Source organism: Procambarus clarkii, chromosome 45, assembly GCF_040958095.1.
Source record: "Procambarus clarkii isolate CNS0578487 chromosome 45, FALCON_Pclarkii_2.0, whole genome shotgun sequence".
In the NCBI taxonomy this organism is placed as follows: Eukaryota; Metazoa; Arthropoda; class Malacostraca; order Decapoda; family Cambaridae; genus Procambarus; species Procambarus clarkii.
In genome coordinates, this window is record NC_091194.1 from 17,655,207 (window position 1) to 17,677,146 (window position 21,940).

The window sequence follows — 21,940 nt, forward strand, 5'->3', positions numbered from 1 at the left end:
CTCGGTACCCTTACTCAAATCTCTGAATATATTAGATATTAAGTCACTGCACATCCTCTCATGTGTACTCTATATATTTAAAACTCTGAACTGTAATGTCAATCTTAACCTTAAATGCTTCCTAGAAGGTTGTAACAGAACCCATGGGCACGACACCAGAAACAAATACCTATTTGATATTCCAGGAGTGCTCCTTAACCAAACTAGAAATGCTCTACAAATCAAGGGACCCAGAATGTGGAATGACCTTCCCAATCATGTCAAAAACTGTACCTCTCTTATCCACTTTAAGATAAAAACTAAATACTACCTAATAAACTCCATGTAACCTTCCTTACCCCTAAATGTCAACCCATGTCTTACTTTTTTAAACAATGCAGTATGTTCACCAACTTATAAAATTGCTATTTTCTGCCATGTTCCCCCCTTTTTTTATTTTGTATTTTTTCAACACAATTTATACATTAAGCTCAATAAGCTCAATTACTATTAAGTTTTAGTCTAAGTGTTCCCCAAACTCACCTTGCCCAAAACGCTATGCGTACCAGTGACTTTAGGTATTGCATGTACTAGCTCTATCTTTAAATTCCAACATTATGTTTGTAACTCCTCTTCAATGTATGTACCTTACCTGAATAAAAAAATCTAAATCTAAATCTAAATGTGAATTGAATATTTTAGTGCGGTATCCTCGCGGTGACTAGGTCGTATCCCCTCCTCGGGCGACGTCAACAACAACAATAAGGGGGTAAATGTCTCTAGGAAGACGCCTGACTCCAAAAAACAACACTCAAGACGTCTTCGTTAACATTGACGCTGTCTCCCATCAATACCATTCGAGCAATTAAAAGGAGGAGAAAATCTTCACTTCACATACCAAAGAAATATCTGCAGGGAGACGCAATAAGACAACTAGACATCTAAAGGAGATAATCCTTATGCATACTGCACGGATTAAGTGGGGAGGTGCATAAAGGAGCGTATTATAAATAAAAGATCTGCAGAGGAGGTGGCTGGAGATGGTGGCGGCGTGGGTCCGTGTGGGGGTCGTGGGCGTGTTCTTGAGCTACGTGGCGTGGGTGGCGAAGCCCGGCTCCTCTCTCTTCTCCTGGCACCCAGTCTGTATGACCCTCGCTGTAAGGAACTAGTGTGTCATTCTTCTTATTAAATATGAGATTTCTCGCGTCGGTGAATTTTATCAGCCAAGTAATATAATGAGACTGGAGCAGCATCTCTTGTATCTGGAGCTGTATATGGAGAGGGGGTCCCGGTAGGACAGTCGGGATCGTTCTCAACTCATTTGAGAAATCTGGGTTTAAAACCCGGGCAGGACAAAAATGGTTGGGCACATTTCCTATCACTTAATGTACCTGTTCACTTAGTACTAAGTATGTACTCAGGAGTTAGTCAGCTTGTTGTGGGGTTGCATCTTGGATGGGCTCAGTAATTTAACCTTGGGGTAAGGGGAGGGGGGGGGAGCCCTTGATATAAACCTGACGTGTATGATACACTCTGGCTGCCTCGCCCCCAACATCACAAGTCAAGCCTGGCCTCAGGCCAGGCTCGGGGAGTAGAAGACCTCCCAGAACCCTCTCCAGGTATGCTCTAGGCACAATCAATTATTATATTAACTTGTATTTGAGCCCTAGGAAAGGAAGAATGACTAGGCACAAACCATTTTATGCTTGCCCATTCGTCCAGTAATAATTAGGCTTTGTGACATTGTGCAATAGGCACTGTGAGACAGGAGAGTGCTAAGCCTACTAATCAGTCTGTATAATCTTGTACAGGTCTATGTAAAAACAAGAGACAGTTTGATGACTCCCAGTGATGGCAGTGCATTGTACAGTATGCATATAATTTAGTCCACTGTTCAAGACATTTTATGTTTTTTATACTGGCATGAATACAAAAAGTTATTTTCATTTGTTTATAATTTTCACTGTTACTGTAAATATTTACCAACATTAGTACACAGTACAATTTGTAATGTAGCAAAACATTTAAATGTTGCATTTCATAAGCAAACAACTTTAACCAGAAAAAGTATTGTGGCATAAGTTTGCATGGAAATTACTGAAATGTCTAACCATGTTTCTTTGATATTTAATCATCTAATAACTATGAACCTAATTGGTGAAATGTTTAGCTGCAATTGATGGCAATACTGGCTCAAACTGATCAGATCTACAATCTGGTATTACCAGTTAATCTAATTATTTTATGAGCATATATATTTTTACACTTTACATTTATTTAATTAAACTTTATAATACATGTTTGCTTAAATTATTCATATAGATTCTAGTATCCTTTAAAATATATATTTGTTATAATTATCTAGTGCACTAAATTGTATTTTAATATAAATATCACTTGATGTTTTATTTTTTTTTTCACTTCAAATGCCATATACTCACCTTTTGCCTAATTCCTTAGGCTTCTTTTCTCTACAAATTTAGTTGTGCCTGTGAGGGTTGAGCTTCGGCTTTTTGGTCCCACCTATCAACTGGTAATTACCCAAGTGTAGTTACAGGATGAGAGCTACACTTGTGGTGTCCCACCTTCCCAGCACTCCTTGTCATATAACGCTTTGAAATTACTGACGGTTTTGGCCTCCACCACCTTCTCACCTAACTTGTTCTAACCGTCTACCACTCTTTACAAAAGTGAATTTTCTTATATTTCTCCGGCAGCTTTGTTTCGTTAGTTTAAATCTATGACCTCTTGTTCTTGAAGTTCCGGGTCTCATGAATTCTTTCCTATCAATTTTATTGATTCCTGTTACTATTTTGTACGTAGTGATCATATCGCCTATTTTTTTTAGTTTTTGCATATTTAATGCATAATGGTGTATAGGTTCCTGAGCCTATTGGGATATATCATATCTACATTTGAAACTGTGTATGGAATCTGCCTCCACCACATTACTGCATAATGCATTCCATTTGTTAACTACCCTGACTGAAAAAATTCTTTGTAATATCTCTGTGACTGGAGAGGCTTTCTCAGCTTCTTTAATTTTCGGCCTCAAAGATTTTAAAAAAATCTTTGTAATATTTCTGTGGCTTTCTCCTGGAGAAACTGCAGCTTTCTCAGCGCCAGACGACGATCCTGACAGACCTGTGAAGCACCGCTTCATACACAACCGCATCGATGCTACCTGAGAAGAAACGTGACAACATTCTGGACTGGAACCGTGAGTATGAAGAAGATCTAAAGGAGAGCAAGAAGTAGTGGTACCTTTCTACGACTGCAGTCTGTTACCTTACCGTTGTGACACTAATACACCCTTGACCTTATTGACCCCATATTCTTTGTTAAGTATTCGAAAATCTCCACCTGGAGGCAGCAGAGGATTGATGCACTCAAGAAAACTGAACCGTCGCCCCAACAGAGCCAGCCCGCATCTACTCAACCAACAAGAACCACTACCTCGGCTACTGATTCATCAGATGAAGTTGTCTCAGTTGGAACACCATCCCCTCCTCCTCAGCGGAAGGCTCACTACTCATCTGATGACTTCCTACTGAACATCACTTTTAACGACAGCACAGCAATGTCAACGAGAAGTAAGATGGTAACGACTTCTGCTATTCCCATGGCAAAGAAGAAGTAGTAGTAAGAAGAAAACTTACCTAAGAAAGCTGGTAGTAGTAGAAAGAAGAATGAAAAATGAAGACCAAAAAAAGAATGAAGAAAGGCTAGCAACACTCACCATCGATTGCCTTCAACTACCAGTCCTGTGTCAGAGCATCCATGAGAATTCCACCCTACAGCGTCAGCTGCAAGTCATATCCACGGTGGTTGGGCCACCGATCTTTATTCTCCCCGTCTTTGACTTGTATCCAGCCCCTAGCTCTATATTTCTGCATCCTCGTCCCTACCTTCTATTCCCTGCTCTAGGGTCCTTGGAAAGGAATCTCTACGACTCATTTGGGTACTCGGTTTCCACCTCTGTCTCCTTGTTCGTGTTCCGTCACTACTAAATAGTGTGTGTACACACCCTGCCAAATTATCTCAGAATTTTGTAGGTGGCGATTATATCTCTCATAACTTCCATCTTCCAGGGATGTGAGGTTTAATTCCTGTAGCCTTTTTTGTAACTCATACCTCTGTTCTCTATACAGTACCTAGTACTGACAGCCTGACTTTTTGAATATCCCACAACACTGATGGTGCTAAAGAATTTTCCCTGGCTTAGTGACTTTTTGATAATATACTGTATAGAGTAAGTACTGTAGTTGTTTAATTATTTGTAATTTTTTTTACATCTCATCACTCTGCTTATCTTATCCACTTAATGTAAGCACTTTGTATGCTATACAAAGACTGCAATTTTAAACATTTGAACTTATTAATTTGTACTATCCAAAATCTCTTGAAATCCTTTACTGAAATATGATATTTAGTTCACAGGTTTGATGACAGAAGCTGTATTTATGTTCTCCAAGTCAGGACTGGCAGCTGGCAGAGTTCACAGTACCAAGATAACAGCTCACTGGGTGGTGCTAATACTGGTAGCAACAGTGCATGGTGTTGGCTTTGCAGCCATATACTATAACAAGGAGCTTAACAATAAGCCTCATTTTGTATCCTGGCATGGGTGTGTAGGACTTGCTGCATCTGTACTCCTGTGGGTCCAGCTGAATGCAGGAGTATTTGCTAAATATCCCAAACTCTTGAAAAGTATCATGCAAGTTAAGACTGTGAAAGCCAACCATGGACTGTTTGGTATGTTTATGTTTACAACCAGCATGGTGACAATTGTACTTGGGCTCTGTACCACATGGTTTCAAGATAATGCTTCACGGCTGGCTTTCTACTCATCACTAGGACTGCACATTTTGTTAGTGCTCATAGTTGGCAAGAAACTTTTAACCAAGTATGGTGGTATTCCTGGGTAACCTTAAAAGTATTGTTTCTGTTAAACACTGCACAATACACTGCCAAAATAATATTTCCAAGACTTACAATTTTCTTTGTTTCCTACCATTTATTTTCATAAATTCTAGGAGTTAAATTTTGTTGTGTAACTGGCCTAGAATTAGGATTATTGTACAAAGTACACTATATATGATCCTGTAATCAAGCCTTATCTGTTACAAGCATGCTTAGACAAAGATACAGTACAGTACTTATTTTTTATTATGGTATCACTAATTAGACTTCTCCTAAAATGTTTAGTAACAATGTAAATGATACTGCAATTTAGTATTTTTATAAAATGAAAATATATAACAAATATTATGCTAAATTATGTTCATAATGGGATACATGCAAGCATACAAGAAATAGAATCAAGCTACCCTTTTAGTGTTTCTTTATTGTATCATACAAGCAACATCATTTATAACATTGTTTTGGTATAATATTTCCCATTGTTAGGGACAAGAATCTGTTAGGCTCATTAAGAATCATCCTAGGCCACTTATTTACCATTCTCAAAATGCAAGCAACAACAGTTGCCTAATTTCTTGATATCTACTTACTGCTAGAGGCATTAGGCGAGAGGAAATGTGCCATAATGTATGTCCTGCCGTGGGAATCAAACCAAGCACTTTTCAGTTGTTATCTAACTGCACGAGTGCTTTTCTCCTCGAGTATATCACAAAAAGCGTTTTCGCACAAAATCAGTTCAGTAGGATAATTTAAATACTGTATAATAAACATGTAAAAAGTATTACAGTATCAAACTTTATTCAATAAAAATGTTAGTTTTTATATCACAAATGTTTTCTTTTCCAATAAGTTTTTAATATTTGAGCTATATCCACATAGTCTTATGGAGTGCTGGGGAACTGTTGTGGATAGTTGCTGGAATATGGTGATGTATAGTACATAGAATAGTAGAACACCAGAACTGTACTATGAATTATTAATAACGTGCCATTAAATATTTTATATCTCTTACCTTGTTTTAATACACTTACATGGCATGTTTTCCTAAATTACTCCCACAATTCCAGCTATTGTGAAAAATCCCTAAATTTTTCCTAAACATAAGATATGAAAGATTCTGCAAGTGTTATTATAAGTATAACTTCATTTTGTATATAACTATTCACCAAATTCATTACTATCCTTAATCTTTCCAATTTCTACCCTGAAACGTGCTGTTTAGTTCACATATCTGATGATAAGATGCCGCATGTTATCAGTGTCTGGGCTAACATATGTCAGACTTCACAATATTGTACCAAGGTAACTGGGGCTGCTAACACCACATGCAACAGTGTATGGCCTCGTCTAAACAGCCACATACAAGGAGCTCAACAATTAACCAGTGTCCTGGAAGGACTTGTAACTGTTATCAAAATAACTTTACTGCACTCCCATCACCACTACTGAAATATTTGTCTAAAATATAATTGCTCTTTTGTGCACAAAGCAACCTAAGTGTGTGTGATTATATAGCACAGGGAAGGGATAGGAAGACAATAAAAGAACATTGCCCAACTGCTGTGACACTGCAGGTGGAATAGCAACCTTCACGAAACGAGTAAATCACCGTACCGACCAGTCCAAGAGGAACTTCATCCAAAATGTGCCTACAATGACAGCATTTGAGGAATATCTGGTTAAAAAAATGAATTGGAATGCAAATTAGAATAAATGCAAAATTCCCCCTTCTTAATTGCAGTGTCCCATGCTTCAACACCTATGGCCTGCAACCAGTTTTGAGTGCCAACTTATAAACAATCTCATTACTATTATGAGAATTCGCAGTGTTAATGGAAGAGCAAAAATACTCTACACATCTTATATTTTATATTGAAAACTGATTAAAAGTTGAGAAAAATAACTATTATAAAAAGTTTTAAAATCTAAAATTACCAAAATGAATGAGGAAACAAGATTGGTAGGAAAGGATGAAGAACCAAATGAATGTTACACTAACATCTTAGCTATGCATTGAAGCCTTAAAAGTTGCAAAGTGTAAGCTAATGAATGTACAGCATGTATGGCATCAAACTAGGACGTGAACAATATCCTTATGACAATCATAAGACATTTTATATACAAAGATACCATTAAGTAGTTTATATAAGTATTGACCTACACTGTGAACTACTCATTCTATCCCTTAAATATTCTACCAAATACAGTACTAATGTATCTAGATTTCATTAATCACACTTTACATTACTTAAAGAGGACATTCAGGTACCGTAAATTATTGAATTCATAATATTCATTCATTATGATTACCCAGTTCCCACACATAGGGGATGGGCACTATTATTATTGTTAATAATGTATTATCATTAAAAGCCACTTTATTACTCGTAACAATTATAACTGCTTACTTAAATGTGAAATAAATATAAAGATCAACAGTCTAGCAGCAACTTAAACACACAGTTTTCTCGTCTTCAAGGTACCTGAAAGACAAAAATATGTTCATTAAATTTTTATCAGACAACCTCTTTTTATCACTGGAGATAATTAAAAATTGATATGGGAAATATTATAAAAAATACAAACTCCACTGTAAAGCATATTTTTTAAAAGGTAAATTATAATGAAATATATTCAAGCAATGCCACTGTTTCCCAAGTTAAACATCTTCCCTTTCCCTTAAACCACCATTGATACAGAAACAGCCTTGCTTCTTGTAGGGTCAGTGTCCAGCTGCTGATGGTTCAAGGAGTAGTGTACCATGCCTTTGCTCTGACCCTATCATGTCTCTTCTAAGTGCTGTGCAGTTATCAGCTAACACACGTATGCTGCCCGAAACGCTTTGCGTAATAGTGGCTTTAGGCATTGTATGTACTAGCTCTTATCTATAAAGCCAACAAACTTTGTAAAATCTCTTTATGAATGTACCTTTGCCTAAATAAAAATTATTATTATTATTATTATTATCATCTTAAGGGCTTTCTCATAATTAAGTATTCTTCACCTCTTTAACTTGAGGGTTAGTTAGGTCAGGATTTAGGCCTGGGGCCAGGTATTAAACCAAGTTAGGTTACTGAACATTGTCTTTATGCCGAGTTGCCCATGTTTGCGTGCTGTATCTCCACTATGAAAATAACCAGAGAACACCGCAAGGAATTAACAGTGGAATTTGCTCCCCTTGAGCTTAGAGTGAATGAACTCAGATACCCAACCCACACAAACAAAATAAAAGTTCGTGCTGGACCACCATTAAGTTGAAAAACAGATAAGGGTGCGAGATGACCCAAAATGCAGTCACTCTTATTTCATATACGTGGATTGGATTGTGAGTGTTGAGCCACGTATTTGTGACTTATTCTCTACAGTGAATGAATGAATGAAAAAACTGACCATACTTAATCTGTTTGATTTACCTGGAAAAGGAATATAATTGACTGCAAGATAAAACAGGCACCAAGATGACCTAAACATGAACTTGGAGCCCCAAGAGCAATAACACTGAATAACAAGGCACAACAGTACTTACAACTTCACCTACTAAAAAATAACCCTATGAAACTTACACAGTAAGAGAGCACTTTGGACAAAAGTTTCCTCCACAGAAATGACAGGTCCGTGTACACGAGTCGCAAAGCTTGCATTCACAGTAGCCACAAGGCGGTCGTGGCAATGTTGCCACTTTATGGCAGCTGACACACGTATTAGTGGTGTTTGGTTGGGATGGCAGTTTCTGTTTAGGATATAAATATGTAGAAAATTAATTCTAAAAATATAGAGTTTATTAGTACATTCTCAAATTACAATAGAATACACAAAATTTATTACTATGTTGAATATTTGTTTTTTTTTAAATCATGTCAGTGAATAAAGTAGTACCCTTTCATATATTAACCCTTGTGTTGCTCAGGACTAATTAGCATTTGTCACCCACAGGCACATACCAAAAAAAAAAAAAATTCTAAACCTGTTAATTTGTGTTCTCTGATCATGGGAAAAATAATAAAAAAATTGTAAGTGGCATATATTGCCCACTATAGGGCTGGGAAGTTTGGCAAAATACAGGCGCCGACTCAGCGTGCATCCCAAATGGTCTGTTGCTCCCAGCTGTTATCTTGAGGTTATCTTGAGATGATTTCGGGGCTTTTTTTTAGTGTCCCCGCGGCCCTGTCCTCGACCAGGCCTCCACCCCCAGGAAGCAGCCCATGACAGCTGACTAACACCCAGGTACCTATTTTACTGCTAGGTAACAGGGGCGATGAAAGAAACTCTGCCCATTGTTTCTCGCCGGCACCTGGGATCGAACCCAGGACCACAGGATCACAAGTCTAGCGTGCTGTCCGCTCGGCCGACCGGCTCCAGGCAGGAGTGGCCACAAAGAGATAATTACCTAATTATTTCAATGTCTCTGATTTTTCGTAGTTTTTTTTGCTGTAATATTATTCAATAGGGTGTAGTGTGATATACTTATATAATAAAATGAGTGAATCATCGCTGTACTTAAAAATATGGTGTGCATATTGTTGATTCAATTATTATGTTCATCAAACAGTGAACAAATATTCTGTTGGTTATTACACTATATACACAGGTTATATATAAGTATCTGCATGTTTTGTTCACCATAACGAACCAGTAAGTTGGTATTATGAGCCAAAAAGCAACGAGGAGTGACCACCACACACCAGCCAGCCACTCGCTGCCACTCACTCCCTCAACACCTCACTCGCCCACATTCTCCTCCCACCATACTGTTTTTGCTTTTATTCACTATAGACAGACGTTATATATAAGTATCTACATTCGTGTTCACCATAACGAACCACTAAGTTGGCATGCTGAGTAGCAGTGGCTGCCACTCCCTCCCTCCCTCACCTCACCTCACCTGACTTGCCACCATTCTCCTCCCACCATACTGTTTTTGCTTTTATATACAGATACAGTACAAGTATCTGCATGTTTTGTTCACCATAGTGAACAACTAAGCTGGTATAGTGAGTCCAGACAGTAAAAGGTGGTCACACAGAGTCAGCAGACAATGCTACCTCCCTCCCCACCAAGATTACTCCTCACACTACAGCGCTAATTATCACAACAATCCTACTATTATCAGAATCCTGGTCATTTTTATCAGTCAGGGGTCTTCTGTAATAATATCATTGCTAAATAATAGCATGAACATGTATATTAGGGCATTTTTAGGCAATGCTGTGGTCACAAGCTGAACAGCAATGCTGTGAGCTCATGCTGCGTGCGTCAGGCTTGGTGGCTCACTCAATACTGAAGCCCTCACACCCGGGAATTTGGCCCACGATTTTTTTTTAAATGGCGTCTGTTTACAAGAGCCCTGATGAAGGTGAGGTGAACCCTGTGTATCCGCGGGCCGTTTGAATCTTGCGTAGTACTCCAATACATCATATGATGGGATCCGCAATTTATAGCAAGTCACTCAACCCATCATATGATGTGTTGTGCAGCTTAAGGGTTAAACTTCAATGCAGTTTGTTATATGGTAAAAACATACTTAATACTGTACTGTAATAATAATTCATTTTGTAAAAGAACAGACAGCCAGTATACATGTTAAATTTATACAGAGGTCTCCACCCAGGGTCGAACAACGAATCCTCACCAGGATGCAACTCATAAGAAGCTGTAACTCCTGGGTATCTAGGTTACCATGGACATTATGTGTTAGGAAATGCACTGAAACATTTCTGTGGCTCACAGGCCCACATATCTACCACAGCCCGGTTGGTCTGGCACTTCATGGAGAAAACTACAGTATCTAGTTTTCTCTTGTAGGTGTCTATGTTTTCTGCCAATATTTCTTATACTTGCTGGAAGTGTGTTGAGCAACCGTGGACCTCTGATGTTCATACAGTGATCTCCCATTGTGCCCATGGTACCCCTGCTCTTTATTGGTTCTATCTGCATTTTCTTCCATATCATTCACTTCAGTATGTTGTTATTTTTCTGTGTAGATTTGGGACCTGGCCCTCCAGTATTTTCCATGTGTATATTATTTTATCTCTCTTTTGTTTTCTTTCTAGGGAGTACATTTGGAGAGCTTCGAGACAATCCCAATAATTTAGGTGCATTATCGTGTCTATGTATGCTGTATACGTTCTCTGTATTCCCTCTATTTCAGCAATCTCTTCCTCTCTGAAGGAGAAAGTGAGTATTGAGCAGTACTCAAGACAGGACAGCACAAGTGATTTAAATAGTATATCCATTGTGATGGGATCCCTGGATTTGAAGGTTCTCGTAATACATCCAATCATTTTTCTGGTTGAAGCAATATTTGCTTGGTTAAGCTCCCTAAACATTAGGTTGTCAGACATCTTTATTACCAGATCCTTTGCATGCTGCTTTCCTACTATGGGCAGATTTGATTGTGTTTTGTACCCTGTATTTTGTTTAACTGTTAAACTGCGCATGGTGTATAAACAAGCCCTGAGTAACATGTCCCACCGTGTGCATGGCGTATGTATACATCATTGGGTGCCGGCCACGATTCAAATGGCCCGCGGCTACACGGGGTTCACATCAGCTTCCTCAGGGCTCTTGTAAACAGAAGCCATGTTTAAAAAAAATCGTGGGCAATATTCTCCGGTGTGAGAGCCACAGTACTGTGGGAGCAACCAAGGCTGACGCACGCAGCATGAGCTAAGAGCATTGCTGTTCAGCTTGTGACCACAGCATCACCTAAAAATGTCAAAACAAATATGTAACTGCTATTATTTAGCGATGACAGTATTACAGATGACCCCTGACTGTGATAAAAATGACCAGGATTGTGATAATAGCAGGATTGTTGTGATAATTAGCGCTGTGTGGGAGAAGTAAATGCTGAGGGAGGGAGGGAGATAGCGTCGTTTACTGACTGTGTGGCCACCTGTTATTGTCTGCTTCACCATACCAGCTCAGTGGTTCTCTATTGTGAACACAAATGTAGATACTTATATATATGTGTATTAGTGTAATAACAGCAAAAGGATTATGTTGGGAGGAGCCATTTGGGTGACGGAAGTGGAATCGTCTGCATGACTTGTCTAGCTATGTAGAGGGTGGCCACTATGCTCTTTGGGCATCCTACAAGCTTAGGTGTACAGTTACGGTGCATGTAGATACCTATATATAAAGTGTGTGTACATAGTGTAATAACACTATAAACAGTATTGTTGGGGGGAGAAATTTTTGTGCACCTGACCTTGAATGAGTGAGGGAGGCAGCCGCCAGCTGACTGTGTGTGTAGCGACATCTCTTAGTGCCTGAACTAACTATATCAGCTTAGTTGTACAGTTGTGGGGAACAATACATGTAGATACTTATATATAATGTCTGTATATAGTGAATAAAATAAAAACTGGATGGTGGGAGGAAAATGTGGGCGAGTGAGATGATGTTGAGGGAGGGAGTGGTGGCGTGTGGCTGGCTGGTGTGTGGCGGTCACTCCTCGTTGCTTTTTGACTCAAAATACCAACTTAGTGGTTCGTTATGGTAAACAAAACATGCAGATACTTATATGTAACCTGTGTATAGAGTGTAATAACAGCAAAACTATTTGTTTATTGTTTTATGAACATAATAATTAAATCACTAATATGCACACCATGCTTTTGAGTATAGCGATGATTCACCCTTTTATTACACTGTACTGTATATGTAAATCACACGTAAATACGTATATGTAAATAACATTACACACGATTGAATAATATTGCTGCAAAAAAACTAAGAAAAAATCAATCGGAGACATTGATATAATTAGATAATAATATCTTTGTGGCAACTCCCATCTGACAGCTCGGGTGATGCTGACCAGCTCTGACGACTGCTCTGTCAACACTCACATTTTGCCAGACTTCCTCGTGCTATTGCGGTCAAAATATGTCACCTACAATTTTTTTCCCGTGCTCAGGGAACACAAAATAACAATTTTAGAAAGATGAAAAAAAATTTAGAATTTTTTTTCTTGCACACAGGGGTGTAAATCTCCTCAGTACCTCTTAGCAGCTTGGGGGTTAAGGTCTTCATTTTACCGTACCTGAGTACCTGGAATTTATCACTATTAACCCTTAAATGGCACAATACATACATGTATGTATGGACATGGTACATAGTTTCTCAACTTGATCAAATGCTTTTATTTATTATTTATTTTATTTATTTATTTTATTTTATTTATTTATATACAAGAAGGTACATTGGGTTTGAGAGGATACATAGCATGGTATTTACAATCTTGTAAAGCCACTAGTATGCACAGCGTTTCGGGCAGGTCCTTAACCCTTTAACTGTGCAACGTGCCTGCAGGCCCACGTCTGGGGTGCGCTACGCGCCTCCGGGTATTTGTATTTTTCACATTCCATTCAAAACTCCTACGGCTACATGGGGTTCACATCAGCTTCCACAGGGCTCTTGTAAACAGACGCCATCTTTAAAAAAAATCGTGGTCCACATTCCCGGGTGTGAGAGCCTCAGTAGTGAGTGAGCAACCAAGGCCAGCGCACGCAGCATGAGCTCACAGCACAGCAGCTAACCACTGCTGTTCAGCTTGTGACCACAGCATCGCCTAATAATGTCAAAATATATATATAATTTGTATTATTTAGCCATGACAGTATTACAGAAGAGCCTGAGTGTGATAATGACTGTGTACAATGTTCAAATATTAGTGATTCAATGATGTTCACGATGTTCACAGCGTTAGCCACAGCGCCACAGCATTATTTCATCCATCTAGGAATCTTCAAACGACTTCTTAGGTTCCTTTACAAAATAAACTTGTGGTCAATTATGTATTTACAGGATTTAGTGACCAGTATTGTGATAACAGCAGGACTGTGGTGATAATATGCACTGTGCGTAGTATTGTGGGAGGAGTAATTGTGGTGAGGGAGCGAGGGAGAGAATCAAGGTAGCCTCACTGTGTGGCAGCCACTCTTGTTTTGCTCATCATACTAGCCTAGTGGTTCGCTATGGTGAACACATTTGTACATGGGTATATACAATGTGTGTATATGGTGTAGTAACAGCAACAGGAGTATGTTGGGAGGAGCTATTTTGGTGAGGGAGGTGATGTAATTTTAGCGTCATCTGCTGGCTGCTGTGTGATTTCTCATGCAGTGCATGGTGGCCACTGAAAAGTTTGGACACAATACCGGCTTACTTGCATGGTTCTGGTGAATAAAACATGTAGATAGGTATACATAATATAAGTAAATAGTGTAATACAAACAATAACAGTATGGTGGAAGGAGCAATGTTGGCGAGTAAGATGTTGGAGGAGTGAGGGAGAGACTGGATGTTGGAGGAGTGAAGGTGTGGCAGCTGACACTCACGGAGTTCTGAGTGTGTTTATGGTGAATGTATATAGTGTATAATATGTAAATAGACTGTATATATACATAAATTAACATAATACAATGGAAATATGTGCCGGATATATGTACACATGTGTCATGCACGTAACACAGTGTCTTCGAACAGTACGGATGTTCTACTGCCATAATATAGTGTACATGTTCATTATACATATGATTGGCATGTAAAAGCATATAAAATGTATTTGGAACTGTGCGCAGAAAATGAACAAAAATATATTCACAGCAAGTCGTGCATCCTGCCCCGAGCGACCAGGGAATGATGACGTCACGCACGAACTTACGGACCCCATAGCAGCTAAAGTACAGTACTGTACTTACAATTTCGACCTTCTGTTACTATACCCTTACTCAGGGAAGGGTTTTTGACACTTTAAAAACAGAAAAGAATTTTTTCCAGAGATTTTATTTCCTGTGCACTGGGGGGGGGGGGTTGTCATATTTAGAGGCCGCACAGTTAAGGGGTTAATCTAACAGATAATTTTAAGTAGGTAAATTCAAGCAGAATTAATAAAATGATAAAAGATACATTGCAAGAAAAAAGAAAAATGAGATGGGAGAGATTAGTAGGTATATTAAAGCACATTGTATAAATACATTGCCCAATGTCAATATGTTACTTTCACCAATGTCCAAAAAATTATTTTTTTAGGGGAATTTTTTCTTTTTCTTTTTTCCTCCTTTGTTTATTATCCGATTTTGTTGTAACCTTTACATCCTGGAGAATTCATATGCATCTCTGACTATGTGAAGATAAAGTGAAATTGGTCCAGTGTCCAATTGGTCCAATGAAAGGAGGAAAAAAATAAAAAAAATTCCCCTAAAAAAATATTTTTTTTGGACATTGGTGAAAATAACATATTGACATTGGGCAATGTATTTATATGATATAATGTATAACAAAATAGAGCATAATAACATACTCACACATTACTATTTGTGTTATTATGTATTACTCAGCAATGCTATGTATTACTCAGTAATGCTATAAAGGCACCAGCTGCATATCCATTTTGTGGACACATACTGTACTACTTTTCTTCTTCTTTGTGTGTCAGACAGGAGCTTGCCGATCTATTACTGCATTATCCCTCAGTTCCAGTTAATAGGAGCTGTTCTTATCAACAAAACGTTTTTCTTTTTAAAAATAATTCACCTAAAATCAATTTCTGAAAATATTTTGACGAAACTTTCACGACGCTGAAACCAGTAAGTTGAATATTTGTTTAACATTTATAAGTAATTTTCACAAATCAAATATTTTTTCGGTTCCAGCCCTTTATGTTGAGCCCTTTCAGGGTTAAACATCATGTTATTTTCTGCTGCCCAGTCAAAACTTTATTAATATTCCCTTGTAGTTTTTCAATGTCTTCAGCAGAGGTAATTTTCACAATGATTTTTGTGTCATCTGCAAAGGATGATACGAAGCTGTGACTTGTATTCGAGTCTATCTGATATGAGAATTAGGAAAAGCAGTGAGGCAAGGACTGTACCCTGAGGTACAGAGCTTTTAACTGTACTTGGACTCGATTTTATTTAGTTGACTGTTACTCTTTGTGTTCTGTTCGACAGAAAATTTAATATTCACCATCCTAGTTTACCAGTTATTCCTATTGACCTCATTTTGTATGCTATCACTCCATGGTCACATTTATCGAATGGCTTTGCAAAGTCCGTGAACATCACATCTGCATTTTGTTTTTCTTCTAATGCCTCAGTGATTTTGTCATAGTGGTCAAGTAGCTACTAGAGACATGATCTTCCTGCTCTAAATCCATGTTGGCCTGAGCTGGAGGTCATTGGTCTCCATGAAATTGGTGACCTGTCTCCTGATCACTCTCAAATATTTTTATTATGTGGGACGTTAGTGCAACTGCCAATGCTTTATTCCCTCCCTTGTGTAGGGGGGTTATGTCTGCTGATTTAAGTGCATCTGGTATCCACCTCCCCCCCCCCCATGTCGAAGCTCTTCCTCCACACTATACAGAGTGCCTATGGCCTGTGCTATTGGTAGTTTGCATTTCTTTATAAATAATGAATTAAAAGAGTCTGGACCCGGGGCTGAGTGGATGTTGTAAATTTTTCTTTCAAAATCTGCCATGCTCGTGTTGATGTTGAATCGAAAAATTACACTAAGATCAGTTCATAATAAACAGCAAAACCTAGAATGTTTTATTAATCCTGTATAACTCAGAAATAGATAATAGTCTTAATGAGGCTAACCTGTGAAAGTGATTGAGGTCGAGCAAGAGTTCCAGCACTGGTCAAGACCAGCTGATGTAGGGTGTTTTGACTGTTGGTGTTCGTCTGACCAGTAGGGCTGGCATCCATTTTTTCCACTGCATTGTTGTTCATCACATTTTTAGCACCACAGAACAAGAGGTTTAATGTTCGATCTGAAATTGGGGAATGTGTTAAAAGATCTCTATCATCTCATGGTGATTAAACCATGCAAAAAAATATTTATATGAATAATGAAGATCTCAAAAGGAAAAAAATCTGAAGATGAAAAACTAAATCTGATCACTTGTGTTAAACATTAACAGCTATAATGAAGAAAAAAACACTTAAAGCAAAGAACATAATACTGATAATTTATGATAAATTCACTGAAAACACATGTCTAGTGATATTAGTATAACAGTGCTTTTACATCACCATCTGCTATATTTGGTAGAGTGATCACCATCAAGTGCCTGTCACCTCACCATTTTCTATAGTTGATAACAGTGATCACAAAGTGCTCATTACATCATTGTCTTCTATAGCTGATAGAGTGATCACCACCAACTGCTTGCTACATCACCATTTGTATAATTTATTTTGTCAAGAAGAGGAAGCCTGTGTATACAGTATATATATTTTAGATTTGTAATGAGGTTGTTCAATACCCTCCTACTGACCCTTTCCAGGATGCAACCCCACAACAGTTGCCTAACCCCCCCCCCAGGTACCTATTTACTGCTAGGTGAACAGAGGCATTACGTTAAAAGAAACTTACCAAAATATTTTAGCCATGCTCAGGCATCGATCCTGGGATCCCTGATTGTGAGTCAAGAACTAAGTTGATTGAGTTCATCACCACTGAGTGCTTGTTATGTCACTGTCCATGACAGCAGTGTAAAAATAAATCAGTTGTAGACACTTAGACATTTCCTTCACTTGAGTGTTATCTAGCGATTACATAACTATGAATTTCCCCTTCCAGTTCACATATTATAAAGCCCAGCCTTGCATGTTACCTCTAGAACATAAATTTTGTTACCTACGTAAATGTAGGTCCCCAACAACTGCTGGGAACAGAAATGAACAGTAAAAGAACTGTGCCCAACTGCACATAGGAATGAACAGGGTGTAGGCACTGTGCCCAATTATGGGTATAGTCCAACTGTATGCAGGTATTTTGCAATAGCTTGTTTACTAATTGTTAAAATTATATAGGGCTATATTATTATCTTCAAGAGAAAACTAAACTGTTTTCTAAAAGAAGTTCTGGACCAACCAGGCTGTGGTGGGTATGTGGGCCTGCGGGCCACTCCAAGCAACAGCCTGGTGGACCAAACTTTCACAAGTCAAGTCTGGCCTCGGACCAGGCTTGGGGAGTAGAAGAACTCCCAGAACCCCATCAAGCAGGTATCAAGCAGGTTAGGCTGAATTAGCATATGCAGGATTAGTTTTAAAATTTAAGTTAGGTTATCTTAATACAAAAAAGAATTAATGTTGACAATCTGCCTCATGTACATAATAACATGCATTTCTCAAATCATCACACCATACTCAGAATTTGAACCATGTATCCCTCATTTAGGAAGAAGCATTTGTTCTAACCAATACACACACGAAGGAACTTGAAAAACAAATTTTGAATTATTCTATTAAAATGACATGAAACATTACCCTCAAGAAATGGGGTGAATAATAATTGAATTCATGACAATAATTAAGTATCCAAAGGAGAAGACAACCCTGCCCCCCCCTCCCTCTCATTTTCTCTCACCATAAACAGCCTTCATCTTGTCCTTTTTCAAGACTCCAGACTCCACTTCTTTCACTCCAACGTGAACCTTGAGCTGCGGCCTGAAAGATTCCTCGAATGGACATGCTCTCTTCGGCATCTTCCTTGGGTCGAACGATACAATGCTCTTCGCAAGAGGTCAAACGATTCAAAAGTCCTCAAGTCGTCGCAAGATTCAATACTCCTCAAACCGTGGACTGGTTAAATATTCCTCAAAGTGTCGATTGATTCAATGCTTCTTAAACTGTGGAATAGCTCAATGCTCCTTACAGGGCCAAAATGTTTCAACACTTCAATGGCCCAATATTTCCAATTGCAGCCTAGGACTTCTCAGTCACCCAGTACTTCTCACCGTCGCTCAGTACTTCTCACTGTCGCCCAGTACTTCTCACTGTCGCCCAGTACTTCTCACCGTTGCCCAGTATTTCTCACCGTCGCCCAATACTTCTCACCGTCGCCAGTACTCCTCGCCGTCACCAGTACTTCTCACCGTCGACCAGTACTCCTCACCGTCACCAGTACTATGTTACGAACAGTCCTTCCGCACCTCCAGCGACACTCAAGGCCCCGCCAAAATTACCATCTGATGTTTACAAATGCATCAGCGTCTACAGGCTTAAATTATATCTCACTTCTCAATAAGATTACTAAATATTACAATAATGCTAATAATATTATTATTTAAGGTGAAAGACACCAAATAATAATAATTATTATTATTATGATAACAATAAATATAATAATAATAATATGATAATAAGATAATAACCTCTGCGATCCTGAAAACCCTCCTGCTGCTAGTTTCCTTAACTGCATGAATTCCTGCTTCCTCATACCCTTAAAGGGGGGTAGAAATAGCCTAAGCTACTCTATCCCTTTGAGATGTATTTATTGCTTATCTCAATAAACATACTTGAACTTGAACTTGATACCCTTAATCACTAGACGTATTAGAATTACTGATAGTACGGCCACGGCTCTTGATCACATCTGGACCAACATAACCTCTCCGCTTACTTCAGGAATAACCATTGATAGCAATACAGACCATTACCCCACATTTTTCCTAACCAACATTAATAAACCACCTCTAGAGACAAGGAAGATAAGCTTTAGGCTGCACAATAAAACTTCTATAGGCAATGTTATAGCTGCTGCTGCAAATATCAACTGGGAGTCCGAATTAGGTAACATTGGGGACATATCAATCTAGCAGTGCAATTATTTCTTCAAAAAACTCTCAGCCTTTATAACACCCACTGTCCTTTGCTAACGAAACAAGTCACAAATAAAAGGCTAAACAATCCTTGGCTTACAAAGGGGATACTTAAATCTATTAATAAAAAAACATGATATTGAGAACTGGTTGAGAAAGATACAGCCTTTGAGAGGTTGAGAGAGATCTTAAGCTGGTTGAGAGAGGTACAGCCTTTGACATGATTGGGAAGGTCATTCCACATTCTGGGTCCCTTGATTTGTAGAGCATTTCTAGTTTGGGTAAGGCGCACTCTTGGAATATCAAATAGGTATTTGTTTCTGGTGGGGTGTTCATGGGTTCTGTTACAACTTTATAAAAGCATTTAAGGTCATGATTGACATTACAATTCAGAGTTTTAAATATTTAGAGTGCACTTGAGAGGATGTGCAGTGACGTAATATCTAACATATTCAGAGATTTGAGTAAGGGTACCGAGTGCTATCTGGGGCTAGAGTTATATATTGTTCTAATAGTAGCTTTGTGTTGAGTAATTAGAGGAGGTAAATGATTTTGGGTAGTAGAACCCCAAGCACAAATACCATAGTTGAGATAAGGATAGATGAGGGAATAATAGAGCGTCACCAGGCCAGGGCGAGGTATATAATATCTGATCTTAGAAAGAATGCCAACAGTTTTAGAAACTTTTTTTGCTATATTTAGAATGTGTCCCTGGAAATTCAGCTTGTTATCGATGAGAACCCCAAGGAATTTATCATCTACTTTGTTACTAATAACTTGTTACTAACTAAACTAATTTGGATATTGTTTAGTCTTAGATTAATTTGATCTGAGGATTCATTACCAAACAAAATATAGAACGTTTTGTCAATGTTGAGGGTGAGTTTGTTGGCAGTTAGCCAAAGATGGACTTTATTTAGTTGAAGTATTCACTGTGACATTTAGAGCAAGAGGGTCAGGACTTGTTGGAAATTTCCAACAGTTATTTTCATCCCTAATACAACAGGATGTATTTCCTGTATTAGGCTTTATACACTTCTAATGTTCATATAATAATCCTTAATACAACAGGATGTATTTCCTGTATTAAGAGTAATAATTGACTAACACTACTAATACGTAGTTTAGTATTGTAGAATTTACTGTATTAGGTTGTGGAACATCATGTAATTTCTCCTAGAATTGTGTTGTGTTGCGTCAGCCACTCAGCCACGCACGGGGGATAAAATTTCCACATACCTGTAGATCTAACACCAATGTAACCATTTACTTTCCTTTATTAGGAATAATAATTTAGTAATAGGTTTACTTTTAGTATACAATAGTTTACTGGAATTTCCTTACCCAGCTTAATCGCTGTTCCAGTAAATCATATCATAATCTAACATCATTTCCACCACCAAGCCCGTATTGTTTTATTTGTGCTGTCTACATTAACTGACGTGCACTGTAAGCATTAAACATCTCCGCATAAAGAATTTATCTAAATCATCAAGAGTGTTCATACACGTCCCCTTCCCTATTTAGCTTTAATAAATAAATATAATTTATGCTCGAATCCTCATGGCGAGCTATTGCGCATGCGCGACTTTGGGGAAAGGGGAAGGTCTCTCGCCATTACCAACAAGAAGCGTGGTGTTCCGTAAGCGGTCCAAAAAATCTGCTCATCCAGCCGGCATCCGAACATCCTTCGATGCCAGATTGAGGACGCAGCTTACCAGAATCACGGACACCAGTTCGGCAGGCATTTTACCTTTTATTAATATTTATAGAGCTCTTAAATATGATTAATATAGGCAGCCATGTCGTCAGGCTGCGGGCGTACCCAAAATTCCATGTAAGTGCAGCTCTTTCCCCTCCAAATATTTAGATATTACCTTATATGTGTGTAAATACTAGTTTGGAGTGGACATTACGGAATTATCATTATTGCAGCATGGTGCAACACCCCTGAGGAAGCGTGTGACCTCCATACCCTCACGTGTGCCAAGTAACACTATCTCAAACTGTTTCCAGACTGGCGTACAGTGGACTGCATCTACGTCCCCTGTCACAGCTGAGACATAAACAGTTTTTATTGTAGATAGTACCTTATTATTCAGAGTCCATATACATATATCTATATATCTGATACTGCCATATATGCATTATTAATCTTCACATTGCAGTAGTATTTTGCATTACATAGTTTACTCATTACCTATGTGTGTGCATATTATAATTATTATTATTATTGCATAATATATGTTACACATAGATTAATCTTATAGAATACCCCCCCAAAATGTGTCATGGGAGACTGGCTCTAGAAATATATAATTTACAGTCATTGTTTAATTAATAGAATTTATTCATATAATCATAGATCTATAAGCCACTGATTTTCTCATTTAATTACTCATTCTGGTCCTTCGAGCTATC

The 21,940-nt window shown here is 38.3% G+C and overlaps 2 protein-coding genes across 2 annotated transcripts; one reads left to right on the top strand and one right to left on the bottom strand.

The window, feature by feature from the left end:
* Positions 1–704: 704 nt before the first annotated feature.
* On the top strand, positions 705–5,726 carry LOC123769738 (transmembrane reductase CYB561D2). The gene is made up of 2 exons (XM_045760968.2): positions 705–1,136; positions 4,413–5,726. The coding sequence occupies exons 1-2, from the start codon at positions 1,020–1,022 to the stop codon at positions 4,905–4,907; spliced, it is 612 nt and encodes a 203-aa protein (XP_045616924.1). The 5' UTR covers positions 705–1,019; the 3' UTR covers positions 4,908–5,726.
* LOC123769739 (apoptosis regulatory protein Siva) lies at positions 5,131–18,898 on the bottom strand. Its single transcript, XM_045760969.2, has 4 exons — positions 18,286–18,898; positions 16,512–16,684; positions 8,466–8,632; positions 5,131–7,385 (listed from the first exon to the last, which is right to left on the bottom strand). Exons 1-4 carry the CDS (start codon positions 18,401–18,403, stop codon positions 7,343–7,345), a joined length of 501 nt encoding a protein of 166 aa, XP_045616925.1. The 5' UTR covers positions 18,404–18,898; the 3' UTR covers positions 5,131–7,342.
* Positions 18,899–21,940: the final 3,042 nt, after the last annotated feature.

Coding starts and splice junctions, on each gene's coding strand:
- LOC123769739 (XM_045760969.2), bottom strand. CDS start 18,403: ATGCCGAAGAGAGCATGTCCATTCGAGGAATCTTTCAGGCCGCAGCTC. Junction 16,685..18,285: donor CAAGATGAAGGCTGTTTATG/GTGAGAGAAAAT, acceptor CCCCAATTTCAG/ATCGAACATTAAACCTCTTG. Junction 7,386..8,465: donor CCAAAGTGCTCTCTTACTGT/GTAAGTTTCATA, acceptor TTTGTCTTTCAG/GTACCTTGAAGACGAGAAAA.
- LOC123769738 (XM_045760968.2), top strand. CDS start 1,020: ATGGTGGCGGCGTGGGTCCGTGTGGGGGTCGTGGGCGTGTTCTTGAGC. Junction 1,137..4,412: donor CAGTCTGTATGACCCTCGCT/GTAAGGAACTAG, acceptor TATGATATTTAG/TTCACAGGTTTGATGACAGA.